The 13357-nt window shown below is 39.2% G+C and overlaps 2 protein-coding genes across 4 annotated transcripts in view; one reads left to right on the forward strand and one right to left on the reverse strand.

Annotated features, from left to right (window-relative positions):
• Positions 1 to 3075, reverse strand: part of GPATCH11 (G-patch domain containing 11) — a 13896-nt gene extending 10821 nt beyond the window's left edge. The window contains exon 1 of one of the 2 annotated variants that reach the window (XM_031032551.2): positions 2968 to 3075. The gene's annotated coding sequence lies outside the window, so the exon portion shown is untranslated. Of the gene's footprint in view, positions 1 to 2904 lie in introns of both variants that reach the window. The other variant, XM_006737449.3, reaches the window with a different exon arrangement.
• Positions 3076 to 3126: 51 nt separating this feature from the next.
• HEATR5B (HEAT repeat containing 5B) overlaps positions 3127 to 13357 on the forward strand; it is a 103925-nt gene continuing 93694 nt past the window's right edge. For both annotated transcript variants that reach the window (XM_081796918.1, XM_081796920.1), the window contains exons 1-5: positions 3127 to 3207; positions 4181 to 4328; positions 7123 to 7334; positions 10093 to 10201; positions 11336 to 11485. In XM_081796918.1, coding sequence (XP_081653044.1) covers positions 4203 to 4328; positions 7123 to 7334; positions 10093 to 10201; positions 11336 to 11485 — 597 coding nt within the window. In that variant the 5' untranslated portion in view covers positions 3127 to 3207; positions 4181 to 4202. The remainder of the gene's footprint in view (positions 3208 to 4180; positions 4329 to 7122; positions 7335 to 10092; positions 10202 to 11335; positions 11486 to 13357) is intronic.

The following is a 13357-nucleotide window of genomic DNA, read 5'->3' on the forward strand; positions in this document are numbered from 1 at the left end:
GTCATACGGGCTTCACATTGCCCTCTGAACATACTACAGACATTTCCTTCCTCCTGGGCCTTGGTGACCCTCCTTCACAAAGTCTGTCCTGACCATTCCAGGCCTTGCTCTACAGCACTTCATGTCCAAGCTGCTCATTTAAAACTTGATACAGTTAACATCTTACTTATATGGAAACATTTTTGAGGAGAGTTTCCATCCAAAATAGTTAAAATCATGTAATTATTTTCCCTTAGGGGTATAAAATAATTATCAAGAAAAGCGCACCTCAAACTTTATTATGTATAGGAATTGCCTCAGGATCTTCTTAAAATCCAGAGTCTGATTCTGAACTAGAGCCTGAAGTTCTGTATTTCTGTTAGGCTCCCAGGTGACATCGATGCTGCTGGTCCAGTGGCTAGTTACAAAGGGTACTCATTTGTTGCAGTGCATACATGCTGTTTTTGCCTGCATCCTTTCCTTTGAGGACCCAGCCCTCTGCCCTCCATGCAGTTCTAGTGGAAGGTGGCAATCTCAGTACTCTGTACTGGGGACTCCCAATTCTGGTACACTATGTCCCAGCAACAGAGGAGGTGATGAGCTAACCAGGGCACATAAGCATCTCTTTCCTTACGTGATATGAATATACAGATTGTGGGGGGAAAGAAATCTCTTCACTGGGGTTTCCGAACTGGAAGTATGTGAAGCTGTGCTCCAAATGGCCACCTTCCTGGCCATTTGAAGGGATTCTATTCTGCAGAATGAAACCAGATAGAAAAAATGCACAAAGGTAGTCCTAAAAGCAATGAGTCTCTACCTCTAGTTCCTAAGACCCAGATTCCTATAGCTCTTTCTTTGATGCTGTGACTAACATTCTTCCCAGTTACATGGGCTAATAAATCTCCTCATTTCTTAAACTTGGAATAGGGATTCTGTCAACTGCAACTGAGAGTTTGGACAACTACACTGGATGGGAAAACTATTACTGTACTGTTTTTGTTTGTTTGTCTTTATAATTTTTTAGTGTATATCTTCCTAACCAGGCTGTAAACCCCAAAGACAAGTTCCCTATATCCCTACCACCATGGCCCAAACACCATAAATTCTAAATGTTTAGCCATGATAAGAACAAGAAGGGTCTTTACTTTGTGATTTTGTAATAATAGAATACTTTTCTCCCTAGGTCATCATGTCTTAAAACAAATGTACAGATAATGAATTTTTATGAGGCAAACACTCTTGTAACCAAGTGGTAGCCTCCAAGATGGCCCCCAATGATTCTTGCCTCTTGGTTTTCCACATCCTCGTGCAGTCCCCTTCCACAGTGACCAGGACTGATCTGTAACCAATAAGGTATTGTGGAAATGATGGAGAGTGACTTCTTGGTCATAAAAGACACTACAGCTCTTAGATCACTCTAACTCTGGTTAGATTACTCATTCTAAAGAAAGTCAGCTGTCATGTACTGACGACACTTAAGCAGCTCTATGGAAAGGTCCACACAGGAAGACCTGAGGCCTCCTGTCCACAACCATTACAAACTTGGGAGCCACATGATTGAGACATCTTAGAAACAGAGCCTCGAGCCCCAGTCAAACCTTCAAATGATTCAGCCTGGGCTAGCATCTTCACTACATCTTCTTAAGAAAGTCTGAGCTAAGCTAAACTACTAACAAATTCCTGATCCATAGAAACTGTGAGATAATAAGTGATTATAGTTATTTCAAGCTGCTAAATTTTGGGATAACTTATTATACAGTAAAAAATAATATAACACATCACCCATATCACAACCCTTGTCAGCTACCCAGGAGCCCTCTTTGTCCCCTACCAACTGTATCATTTCTTACTTTTCTTCAGAGTTTCATCAGCCATGTGTGCATCCTTAAACATTATCATTTTTCTTTTTATTATAATAAGTTAAAAATATGTAAGATTATACATAGCATTTGTGGTAATTCACCCACTGTCTCTAAACTTCAAATTCTTCATTTCTAATAATAGCATTCTTACACGTAATGGTTTAGCGCCTACCCAGTATCTCAGACACTTTTATCCCATTTAATCATTAACAACTATATAAGGTAGGAATAGTTAGCTTTTTAGTTGGAGAAATTAAGGCTCAGTATGGCTAAATGACTTGCTCAACACCACAAAAAAATCCAGTCTCAGTGCTCTTGCTACTGCAAATAGGGTTAGATTATTTTTAAGGGACCCATTTAGCTCTAAGGTGTTAGGCAGATCTGAATGGGGGTTCCAGGTTTGTTTTTTTTTAACTCCCCCTTTGTGGGTACAATATTCTTTAGCATCATCTAGTCGCATCAAGCATAAGGATAAACTTCCTAAAGCGATAATCCAGGCACAGATGATGGTGGCTTGGACCACAATAACAGCAGTGGAAGTGGTGAGAAGTGGTCGGACTCTGGGTATATTTTAAAGGTAGATCTAAGGAGACTGGCTGATAGATCGGAGGCGGTGTGTCAAAGAGAGAAGTCTACGATTACTCCAAGGCTTTTGGTCTGAAGAGCTGGAAGAGTGGAGTTACCAGTTTTTGAGAGTGGTTAGACTGTAGTAGGTCTGGTTCGGGTGAGGTTAGTTTTGTTTTGTTTTGGCAGACAGCGGACAAGAAGGCGGCAACAAAAATGCTGCTTCAGGCCTACGGAGAATCCCATTACACACCCGAGGGGAGAGAAGGGCTAAGGAGCTGGACAACAGTAGAAACCTAACCAAAAAAACCTCAGAGCCCTCCTCTCTCCCCCCGAGGGACTGCTGATTCCTCCCTTTTCGCGTCCATCCCAGCCGCAAGCATCGCGCAGACGCGACGACTCCCGGGTGGGCATGTAGGTCATGGTGTGATGGGGTAGTCACAACAAGCGCACAGCCCACCGCCCTTTACCATTCTATCTGGCGTCCCCACCCCCTTACCTGGCAGCTCTACTCGCCCCGGGCCAGTTTGCGAGAGCGCGCGCGGCGCATGCGCCCACCTACCAGCAGGGGACGTCTGAGCCTCAGGTCCCACCTGAGTTTCCTAGCGAGCAATCAATTGGAAACCTGTGGCAGGGGAGACTAGGAGGATGTAATTAGTACGCTTGCGCAAGACCAGCCTTCTGCGCATGCGCTCTCCTTTCGTTTCCGGCTGGCAGGAGTGAGGGAGGCGGGGCATCCGGGTCGTTTGGCGGATGCTTCTGGCCCCGGAACTCAGCTGTGCGGCCCCTGCCAGACTAGGAGGTGAGGCCACCCCCGTCTGCCGCCAGAGCATGCACGGTGACGCGCATACACACCCCTGTCCCCTCGTACGTTTTCAGAGGGCTGGAGAGGAAAATCGAGTTTGTAATGAACATTTTCCTTTCTCAGTCTCCGGGCTCGGTTCCGGGCCACCGTCACCTGTCGTTGACAGTCCGAGTGGCCCTGGCGAGGCCTGCGGCGGCCTCTTGCACATTCCCTAGGCCGGGCAGTGAGCTACGGTGGTCCTCCGAGTAGCCGGGTTAACCCAGACCTGCAGCGCGCACAGCATCTGCGGGCTGCATTTCCCCCAGCGCCCGGGGTTGCCACTGAAGCTTCTGCCACGGATATGTGGCTCCCTCACCCCATTCCCGTAGGAAGGCTTTGGAGACTTCCAGTGTGACATCTTTATGCTGGGTGTTTTGACGTCCTCCTGGGCCAGGGGAGGGTAAGGGTGCTGTGCACCGAGCAGTGGGCGAGGAAAGAGGAGAATGGATTATCAGACCCAGCCGGTGTTTGATCTGGGTGCTTAAGTTTTAGCATTTATGGAATGAGTTAATGACATGTGTTTTGCTACGCATTTTTCTTCTGGAATAATGCCTTATTTGCTACGTATATATTTTAAGTAATCTCTACGCCCAACGAAGGCCTTGAACCCACGACTCCCAAGTTCAAGAATCGCAGGTTCTACTGACTGAGCCAGCCAGGTGCCCTGCTATTTGCAAAATTTATTTTAATTTTCCTTTTACCCCTTTTTTCATTCTTCCTCACCAAGCATGACTTTGATTTATGTTCATTTTTGTTTTACGCTGGTCCTTTAGAATTAGGTTCTTGGGTTTTACCTCAAAGAAATTAACGTAAGTTTCCCCCAAATGAAATGAGAAGTAAAGCCATACTTTAAACTTCTTGGTGGTTACATTCATTAAGCTTGACTTTTAACATTAAAAAAATCCTTACAAGTATTTTTTAATTTGTTAAGGTGTGACTTTTAAACTTCAGTAATGGAGCTAGCCCACAGTTTATTGCTAAATGAAGAAGCTTTGGCTCAAATCACTGAAGCAAAGAGACCAGTTTTTATCTTTGAATGGTTGAGATTTCTTGATAAAGTCTTGGTTGCTGCCAACAAGGTATGGTATTTTTTTTTTCCAGCTGGGTTTACATAATGAAGAGTATTATATGCTTATGATTTGTAAAAAAACAAGCATTATGTTTTGGAAAGGTTGTGGGTCACTTATGGAATTGAGAATATTACACTGGAATAGGAATTTTAGTCTGTCCTTTTTCTGTTTTGTCACAGAACCTGAGTCTCCTTTGAACCTAGTTCTTTGCCTACTTCATGTCTCTATATGAACAGTTGAATGTGCCTGGAGAAAAATATGATTATATGACTGCCGACATTTTAAATTCATTTATCTCCAACTTCAAGTGGTCCCTCAGTGCTGTCTAGCAATCCCAATATCTTTACTTATCTCCCTGAGGAGTTATAACAGGGTTTTGTTTTTTTTTTTGCTGTTTTCTTCTTCCTACATAGTCTATTTTATCCTAGTTGCTTTTCCTTATGTATATGTTTTATTTTCTCTTTAAAATTAGATATTTTCCTCAAATATCTGATGATGTTTGGCATCTGTTCAAATTTAAGAATGAGTAGTAAGTTCTCTGGGCAGGATGAAGTTCATTAACTGTGCTTCGCGTAGGCTAGTCCTGTTGTTTGAGGAGCCCCTGACGTTGGTATCATAGGTTTCTCTTAGCTACTCATTCCCTGGAAGAGACATTTCTACTCTAGTGTCCTAGGATGTATCACCAGCTGCCTAGATTCTAGGAACTGGGGGAGAAGGCTAGGGACTCCAACATCCAGTATGTAAACTTTCATTTAACCCCCTGTCTTCAGCGCAGTTTTCCCAGCCCACAGCTGTTCTTGAGTTCCCTAAGTCCAGAATGGAGGAGAGAGGTATGAGAATCTTACAGCTTCTAGACTCTCAACTATGTCCTCTAGCTCTAGGCACAGCTTCACTCCTTCCGCCAAAAGCACCTAGAGCTTCAAACAACAACAACAAAACAAACATGAGCTTTATGGGATTCTGTGTTGTAATTTGAGTCTCTTCTTAGCTTTCCCTATTGGGGATACCTGGCTTCTATATTTTCTGTTGATTGTTTTCCTGTTTTCTTTGCTCTTGTAGATTTGTGTTTTTTGTTTTTTGTGGGGTTTTTTTGGTTGCCCTTTAGTATAGTTTTAGTAGTAATTTTGGAGAGACAAAGTTAATGAATGGATTCATTTACAGTCCTTAGCTCAAAGTTTCTATTTTCTCTTAACACCTTCTAAGTGAGTATTTTTTGTCTCCATTCCACTGAAACGGCTCTTGTCTAGTCATCAGTGATCTCAGATTCTTCCAACCAGTGGTCAGTGTTCTGTCTTAGTTGGCCATCAGCAGCTTTTGATATAATTGATCCTCTACCTTTTAGACACTTAACTTTGTTTTTTATTTTGTTGTGAAATTGAAAAATACAAGACTATATACAAGTATTTACTCCCTCAATGACATCATAATATCATGATTTTTACAATAATGACTCCCACATACCCAACTACCTCTTTCTCTCTTAAACAGAATCTCAAAATTAACATATTCAAAGCCAAATTCTTGATTTACCCATCCCAAACCTGTCCTTTCCCTAGTGCTCATCTTCTCAGGAAATGACCATTTCTTCCTTCTGGTTGCTCAGGTCGTAAACCTTAGAGTCATTCTTGACTTCTTTCTTTCTCAAACTTCACATCATATTCATCAGCAAGTCCTATTGGTTCTATCCACCAGATATGTCCAGAATTCAATTATTTGTCATCATTGCCATTGTTCCCACCCTCATCTCTCATCTGGATTATTACAATAATTTCCTAAGTGCTCACCATGCTTCCAACCATGTACCTTGTAGAGTATTCTTTGCTCAGTATTCAGAATGTGCCTTTTAAAATGTTCTGATTGCGTTTCTCTTGTGCTTCAAATTCCTGCTTAGAATGACATAGAAAATTCTTAGAGTGGTGTGTAAGGTGCTATACAATCTGGTCCCTTCTACCCTCTGACTTCATCTTACACTACTTTGTCTTTGACTCTGCTTCAGCCAAACTGGCCATCTTGCTGTCCTCAACTAAGCAAGCTTCCACCTCAAGGCCTTTGCCCTTGTTCCCTTTGCTTAGAATGTTTTTCTCTCAGATGCCTGCATAGCTCACACCTTCACTTCTTTTCAGAGAGGCCTTTTCTTACTAATCTGTACAAAACAGTAAGAGTTCACACTATTCATTTGTTTACTTGGTGAACTCTGTCTTTCCCCACTAGAATATAAACTCATAAGGGCAGAGACTTTGTCTATTGTGTTCACTCTTTCATCCCAGTGCCTAGAATAGTGCATGGCATATAATAAGTGCACAGTCAGCATTTCTTGAATGAATGAATGAACTCTTGGCATTGATAATGAGTATATCTGAATTTTTCTTTTTATGCTGTCTGCGGCTCTTAAGGTTTCTTTCAGTTTCATTCAGTGACCTATAACTGATGAACTACTGACTTCGCTTTTATAGGGCAGCCTTGCTAGGTTCTAAGACATAAGTTGTCCCTACGCCCAATATTTTATATCCTTTGACTATTGGTTTCTTAGCAAGTTAGTGTGGAAACTTTTTGGATCTAGAGTAGTCACTTTTATTGGTAGCTAACTTTTTGGCATTGGAGGGGGAATGAAGGATAATATTTAATCTAGGAAAGAATGGTTCATTTCTTACCGAACTTTTCCTTATCTTGAAAATTTTCATTTATGGTTTTATGCCTAATGTAATCTAGATTTTAACTGTTGAGTATTTTTAATTTTGATTAAAAGGTAACACAATCACATACAAGAAAAAACTGATAATGTTCTTTATTTTTTTTATAACAGACTGATGTAAAGGAAAAACAGAAAAAACTTGTTGAACAATTAACTGGATTAATAAGTAGTTCACCTGGACCACCTACACGAAAACTGTTAGCTAAAAATCTTGCAGCTCTTTATAGCATTGGGGATACTTTTACGGTTTTTCAAACACTTGATAAATGTAATGACATTATCAGAAATAAAGATGACACTGCAGCCTACTTACCAACAAAACTGTAAGTACTTACTTTGACATATTGTTTTTTTTAGAGTAACTTATCTTAATAAGGGACTACTGATCATAAAGACCGCCAGGTCATTGGAACCTGCAACATGCTGCTTGACAATGAAAGCTCTAAGTAGGTGTGGGGAAGGGGTTCTTTTTCAGTCTGTGTTTCATCGCCACTGGGATGAAAAAGCAAACGACAGAGAATTGGTATGGTGTCAGCAATTTGCACAGAAGTCTTTTGGTAAATTTGGATGGAGAGAATATTCTTGGCTGGGATAGAGAAAAGTGAAGAATGTCTAGGTGATGGGATTGAGGCAGGACTGGGCAAACTAGCCCACAAGCCAAATCCAGCCTGCTGCCTATTTTGTAAAGTTTAATTGGAATACAGACATGCCCGTTCATTTAGGTGGTAGCTGCTATCATGCTGTAGTGGCAGAACTGAGTAGCTGAGACAGAGACCATTTTGCCTGCAAGTTTGCTGACCTTTGGTTTGGGTCAAGGACAGACATTTTCAGAGCAAGTCTTAAGGTTCATGGCTATGGGGTGCATCCTATGAAAGGGTCAAATAAGAAAACCACAACAGTTATAGTACAGTGAAGAGTGTTGTCAAGGGGGAAATAACTCACCTGTGGCATAAGGGGAGAGCAGTGTGAAGGAAGGCTTCTCAAGGAAGGATCGGCCAAAGATCAACAACAGGGAAGGACACATGGAGGTTAGTCAAATAAGTGGTTAAGATGGGAAGATGGATGTGATAGGCCAGGGATTGGCAAACTTTATGAAAAAGAGCCAGGGAGTAACTCTTTTTGGCTTTGTGGACTATCCATCTCTGTCACAACTACTCACCTCTGCCGCAGACTGTGTGCAAATAAAATAGCTGTGTTCCAATGAAATTTTATTTATAAAAACCGGTGGTAGGCTGGATGATGGGCCAGGTTCAACCTGCAAGCTGTAGTTTGCCAACCTATTTTCTAGGCTAAGGAAACTTCTCATTGGAAACAAAAGTAGGTTCTTTATACTTTATTTACAGTGCTTTTCAGAAAGATGCAAAATAGAGGAGGGAACAAGTCCTGAGGGGGAAGACAAGAAGTTCAATTCTGGTGCGCTGATTTGCAGTACAGGAGGGAACATCCAGGGGACAGTGTGTAGTAGGTAGTTTGAAGTCGTGGTCCGAATTTCAGAGCTCTGAGTTGAGATTGTAGTTTTGGCAAGTAGAGTGGAGATTAGGAACCCTTTGGTATAGTTAAAGTTACCTAGGAAGAGTTCTGTTTGGGAACAGAGGATGGCCAAGGATACATCTCTAGAACGCCATGCAAGGGGCCTGGGCCAGTGTAATAGCTTACAGAGGAAACGGGGAGATTATTCTGAACCCAGACACTGAGTTTTAGGTCTGTTTTCAACTGCATAGGTAAGTTATGATTAGATTTTGTGTTGTTTGGGATAAGTGTAGATCTCAAAAGTTTTAGAATGAGATTAGAGAGCGCTAGTGCTTTCCAATTTATTTTGGAATTTGAAGCTGTGTTAATACTTTGATGGTTTAGCTCTCCACCACTTAGCAAATCCACACATCACTTTTTAGTTCTGCTTAGGTAGAATTTATCATATATTCCTTATTATTCATATGTATTTCCAGTGGATTCATGGGTTTTGTTTAGGAATTCCCTAAATATTCTGGCATGTGACCTCAGTCCTTTTTAGTTTTGTTATCAGCCTGGAGAGTATTGAGAAAAGCATGGGATTTAGAGTCAACCAGGTGAAGGTTGATTCCCTGATTCTACTATTTAATACATATGTGAAAGTGACACGAGTGTATTTCATGTCTGCCTCAGAGTAACTTGCTCAGGATACATAGCTATTATTAGGTGGCAGAGTCCAGGATTTAGTCACGGATCTGCCAGACTTCAAAGATTATACTCTTCACTCCTCTTCTGTACTCCTGCCTCTAAACTAAACTCACAGCTACTCACTTATTTACTATTCATACAACTGACGATGGAGTGGTTTCCTTTGTCCTGAAGAGATGGGCTTTTGTTACATTTCTTCTTCTGTGTAGCCAAATGTTCCGTGAAAGCCATTTAGATTAAATTTTACAAGTAATTGTTTACTATTATTTGTATATTAAAAGGCAGGAACTGTGAGCAATAAAAAAATGTGTAAGATAGATTCTCTGTTTCCGGATTTTACATTTCCATTGGCAGGATAAGATATACATGTTTATTTATATTTATTTATATTTATTTTTAAAGTAGGCTCTATGCCCAACGTGGGGCTTGAACTCACGACCCTGAGGAGATAAGAGTCACATGCTCTACTGACTGAGCCAGCCAAGCCCCCCAGGATATACACATTTAAATGGTCAAGTCAGAACACAATAAATAACATAATTTTTATCAAAATGAGTGGTTAACATTAAATGTTATATATAATGAGAGAAGAAAAGGAATCATTGTAGATTGACATAATATGGGAAGTCTTCATAAAAGACCATTCTAACAGATACGTACCCATATCTCATTGTGACTTTAGTTTGTATTTCCCTAAGGACTAAAGATGAGCATATTCCTAACAAGAATACAATTTGATCAACCATAGTATTTGTTGCGATTATAAAGAATAGATAAACAAGGTGTTTTTGAAAGTTGAGAATTAAGGATTTGTAGCGAGAAGTGTCCTACACAAATACAAATTGACTTCTGAAAATGAGAAAGGTATCATGAAATTGTATTATTAACCTGAACAATGACCAGTGAAAACATCACTTCTTATAGGGCTGCAGTGGCTTGTGTTGGAGCATTTTATGAAAAAATGGGGAGAATGTTAGGAAGTGCATTTCCAGAGACAGTGAATAATCTTTTGAAATCTCTGAAAAGTGCAGAGGTAAGTTTTACAACAAATATTATTTAAATGTTTTGCTTGTGGCAAGAGTTAGATGTCAGTAAAAATATGTTTGCCTTTTTTCTGTCACTGTGATACTCATACTGCTTAGCAAGAAGGTAATGTAAGATTATTACTTGGAAAAAAATACTCTTGTCCCTTCTTTAATATGTATTACCTTATGTTTCAGTGGGAAGGGAAAGAATGCTTTTCCTTGGCAAAAAATAGGTTTACCTATTATTTTTTATTTAGCCCTATGGATATTTTTGCCCTGCCATTTTATTTTTGTGCCATAGCAAATGTATTAGTCTCCTAGGGTTGCCTTGGGTAATAAATGACCGCAGTGACTTAAAACAACAGAAGTTTGTTGTCTCACAGTTCTGGAAGCAAAAATCCAAAATCGGTGTTGGCAGGGTCATGCTTCTGATGAAAGACCCTTGGGAAGAATCCTTCCCTGCTTTCTTCCCTTCTGGTAGTTGCTAGCAATCCTTGGCGTTCCTTTGTGTTCCTTGATTTGTAGATGCACTTCTCATTTCTGCCTCTGTTGTTACACGGTGTTATTCCTGTGCATCTGTGTTCTGCATCCAAATTCTTCTCATCTTATAAGGATACCAGTGACTGGATTAGGGCCCACCTGAATTGAGTATGACCTTGTCTTTCTTTAATTTCTTATTTCCAAATAAAGTCATGTTCACAGGTAATGGAGTTTAAGACTTGAGAGGAAAAATAATTCTATTTTGTCATGTCAATTTGGTGTTACTTCTGAAAGTTCCTTATCAACTTGGTGTTCAATAAAGCTAGACCAAGCCCTGGACTCTCACAGTCTAATTCCTTCGTCTTGGAAGGCTGAAGATTTCCTCTTCTGGGAACTATTTTTATTTTCATGTTCTTATTAACTTGAACTTCATGTTGTGGAAACATTAGAATATGTTTTCTTGTGGTAACCTGATTTCTCAGCAAGATATTATTTAATTGAAGTTAATACTTATTCTTACCTTTCAGGTACTGCCTAGGATACTTAATTTTATTTTATTTTTCATTACTTACAGAAAACTTTTGTATTTTGTTATGTTCTTGTTTCACCATGGAACTTGTTTTACAACATAGTTTTTAGTTTTGATTTATGTTCACGTCTAGTCTCAAGGGCGAAGTGAAATCTTAATGAGCCTACAGAAAGTTCTGAATGGACTGGGAGGTGCAGCGGCTTCCTCTCATCGTGATATTTACAAGAATGCCAGGTCCCTCTTGACTGACAGGTCGATGGCTGTTCGATGTGCAGTTGCCAAGGTTAGTACTTGCTGATTTATAATGCTATTCCTTTCCCTGCTTCCTCTTAAACAGTGACTTTTTCTTTTAAAGTTTTAAAATGTGATAGAGTACTTTTTGTTCTCATAGATTAGTTGCAATTTGTAGAATTATATACAAATGCAATCATGGGGTATGTGTTCTCTTTCTTTGGTCTGGCTTCTTTTACTCAGCATAATTATCTTGAGCTTCATCTATATTGTTATTGCTGAGTAGTATGTCATTGTGTGGATGTACCACAATTAGTTTATTCCTTCACCTGTTAAGGACATTTGAATTGCTTCCAGTTTAGGCTATTAGAAAAAAAGCTATAAACATCTGTGTACAAGTTTTTGTGTGGACATATGCATTATTCTACCTGGATAAGTACCTAGGAGTGGAATAACTGGATTGTATGATAGATTAATGTTTAACTTTTTAAAAAAATTGCCAAACTATTTTCCAAAGTACTCGTACCATTTTACATTTCCACCAGCAATGTGTGAGATTTCTAATTCCTCCACATCCTCATTTGTATTGTCAGTCATTTTGGCCATTCTAACAGATACGTACCCATATCTCATTGTGGCTTTAGTTTGTATTTCCCTAAGGACTAAAGATGAGCATATTTCACGTGCTTTTATTGCCATCCATATCTTCTTTGATGGAGAATCTATTCAAGTCTTTTGCCTGTTGTTTTATTGAGTAGTTTTCTTATTATTGAGTTTTGATAGTACTATATAGAGTTTTTATATATTTTTTTATCAGATAGACGGTTTGCAAATACTTTTTCTCAGCTGTGGCCTGTCTTTTCATTCTCTAAATAGTGCCTTTCTAAGGGAAAGAAGGGAAGTTTTGAATTTTGTCAAAGTCCAATTTACCAGTTTTTTTTTCAATTTACCAATTTTTATATCTGTGCTGCTCGTATTGTATCTAAGAAAACTTTTCCTGACTGAAGGTTTCTCTTATGTTTCCTTCTAGAAGTTTCATAGTTTTATACTGAGATATATGATCCATTTTGAGTTAATTTTTAAATATGGTACAAGATATGAATCAAAGTTCTTTTTTTTTTTGCATGTGTATATTCACTTGTTCCAGTACCACATTGAAAACACTATCTTTTCTTCACTTAAATTGCCTTCGCACCTTTGTTGAAAGTTGGTTGTCCATATGTGTATGGGTCTATTTTGGACTCTATTTAATGTTCCACTAATCTATCTTGATGTCCATACCACTGTCCTAATTACTGTACCTTCATAATAAGTCTTGAAACCAGGTAGTGTTAACTTTCCAACTTTGTTCTTTTTCAAAATAGTATTCTAGGCTCTTTGCATTTCCATACGAATTTTAGAATTAACTTATCAATTTCTAGAAAAATACCATGCTGGGATGCTGACTCATACTGGTATTTTACAGTGACTCTGTGGATCAATTTGGGAAAAGTTGACATCTTAACAATATTAAATCTTCTAACTTATTTAGGTCTTCTTTGTTTTCTCTTAGCAACATTTTGTGGTTTCCAGTTATAGGTCTTGGACATTTTTGTCAGATTTATCCCTAAGTATTTCATATTTTCAATGCTATTTTAAATGGTATTGATTTTTAAAATTTTAATTTCTAATTGTTCATTGATAACACAGAAATACACTTGATTTTTGTATATTGTTCTTGTATCTGCCAAAGTTGTTAAATGACTTAAAAGTTCTATCATCTCTTTTAATAGATTCTGTCAGATATTCTACATAGACAATCACGTTGTCTAAGAATAAAGACAGTTTTACTTCTTTTCCAATAAGGATACCTTTTGCTCTGGAGAAATCCTTCAATACAGTGTTGAATTAAAAACATGAGAGCAGGGGCACCTGGGTGGCTCAG

The sequence above is a fragment of the Leptonychotes weddellii genome, chromosome 10, assembly GCF_054177405.1.
Source record: "Leptonychotes weddellii isolate Sample4059 chromosome 10, ASM5417740v2, whole genome shotgun sequence".
NCBI lineage: Eukaryota > Metazoa > Chordata > Mammalia > Carnivora > Phocidae > Leptonychotes > Leptonychotes weddellii.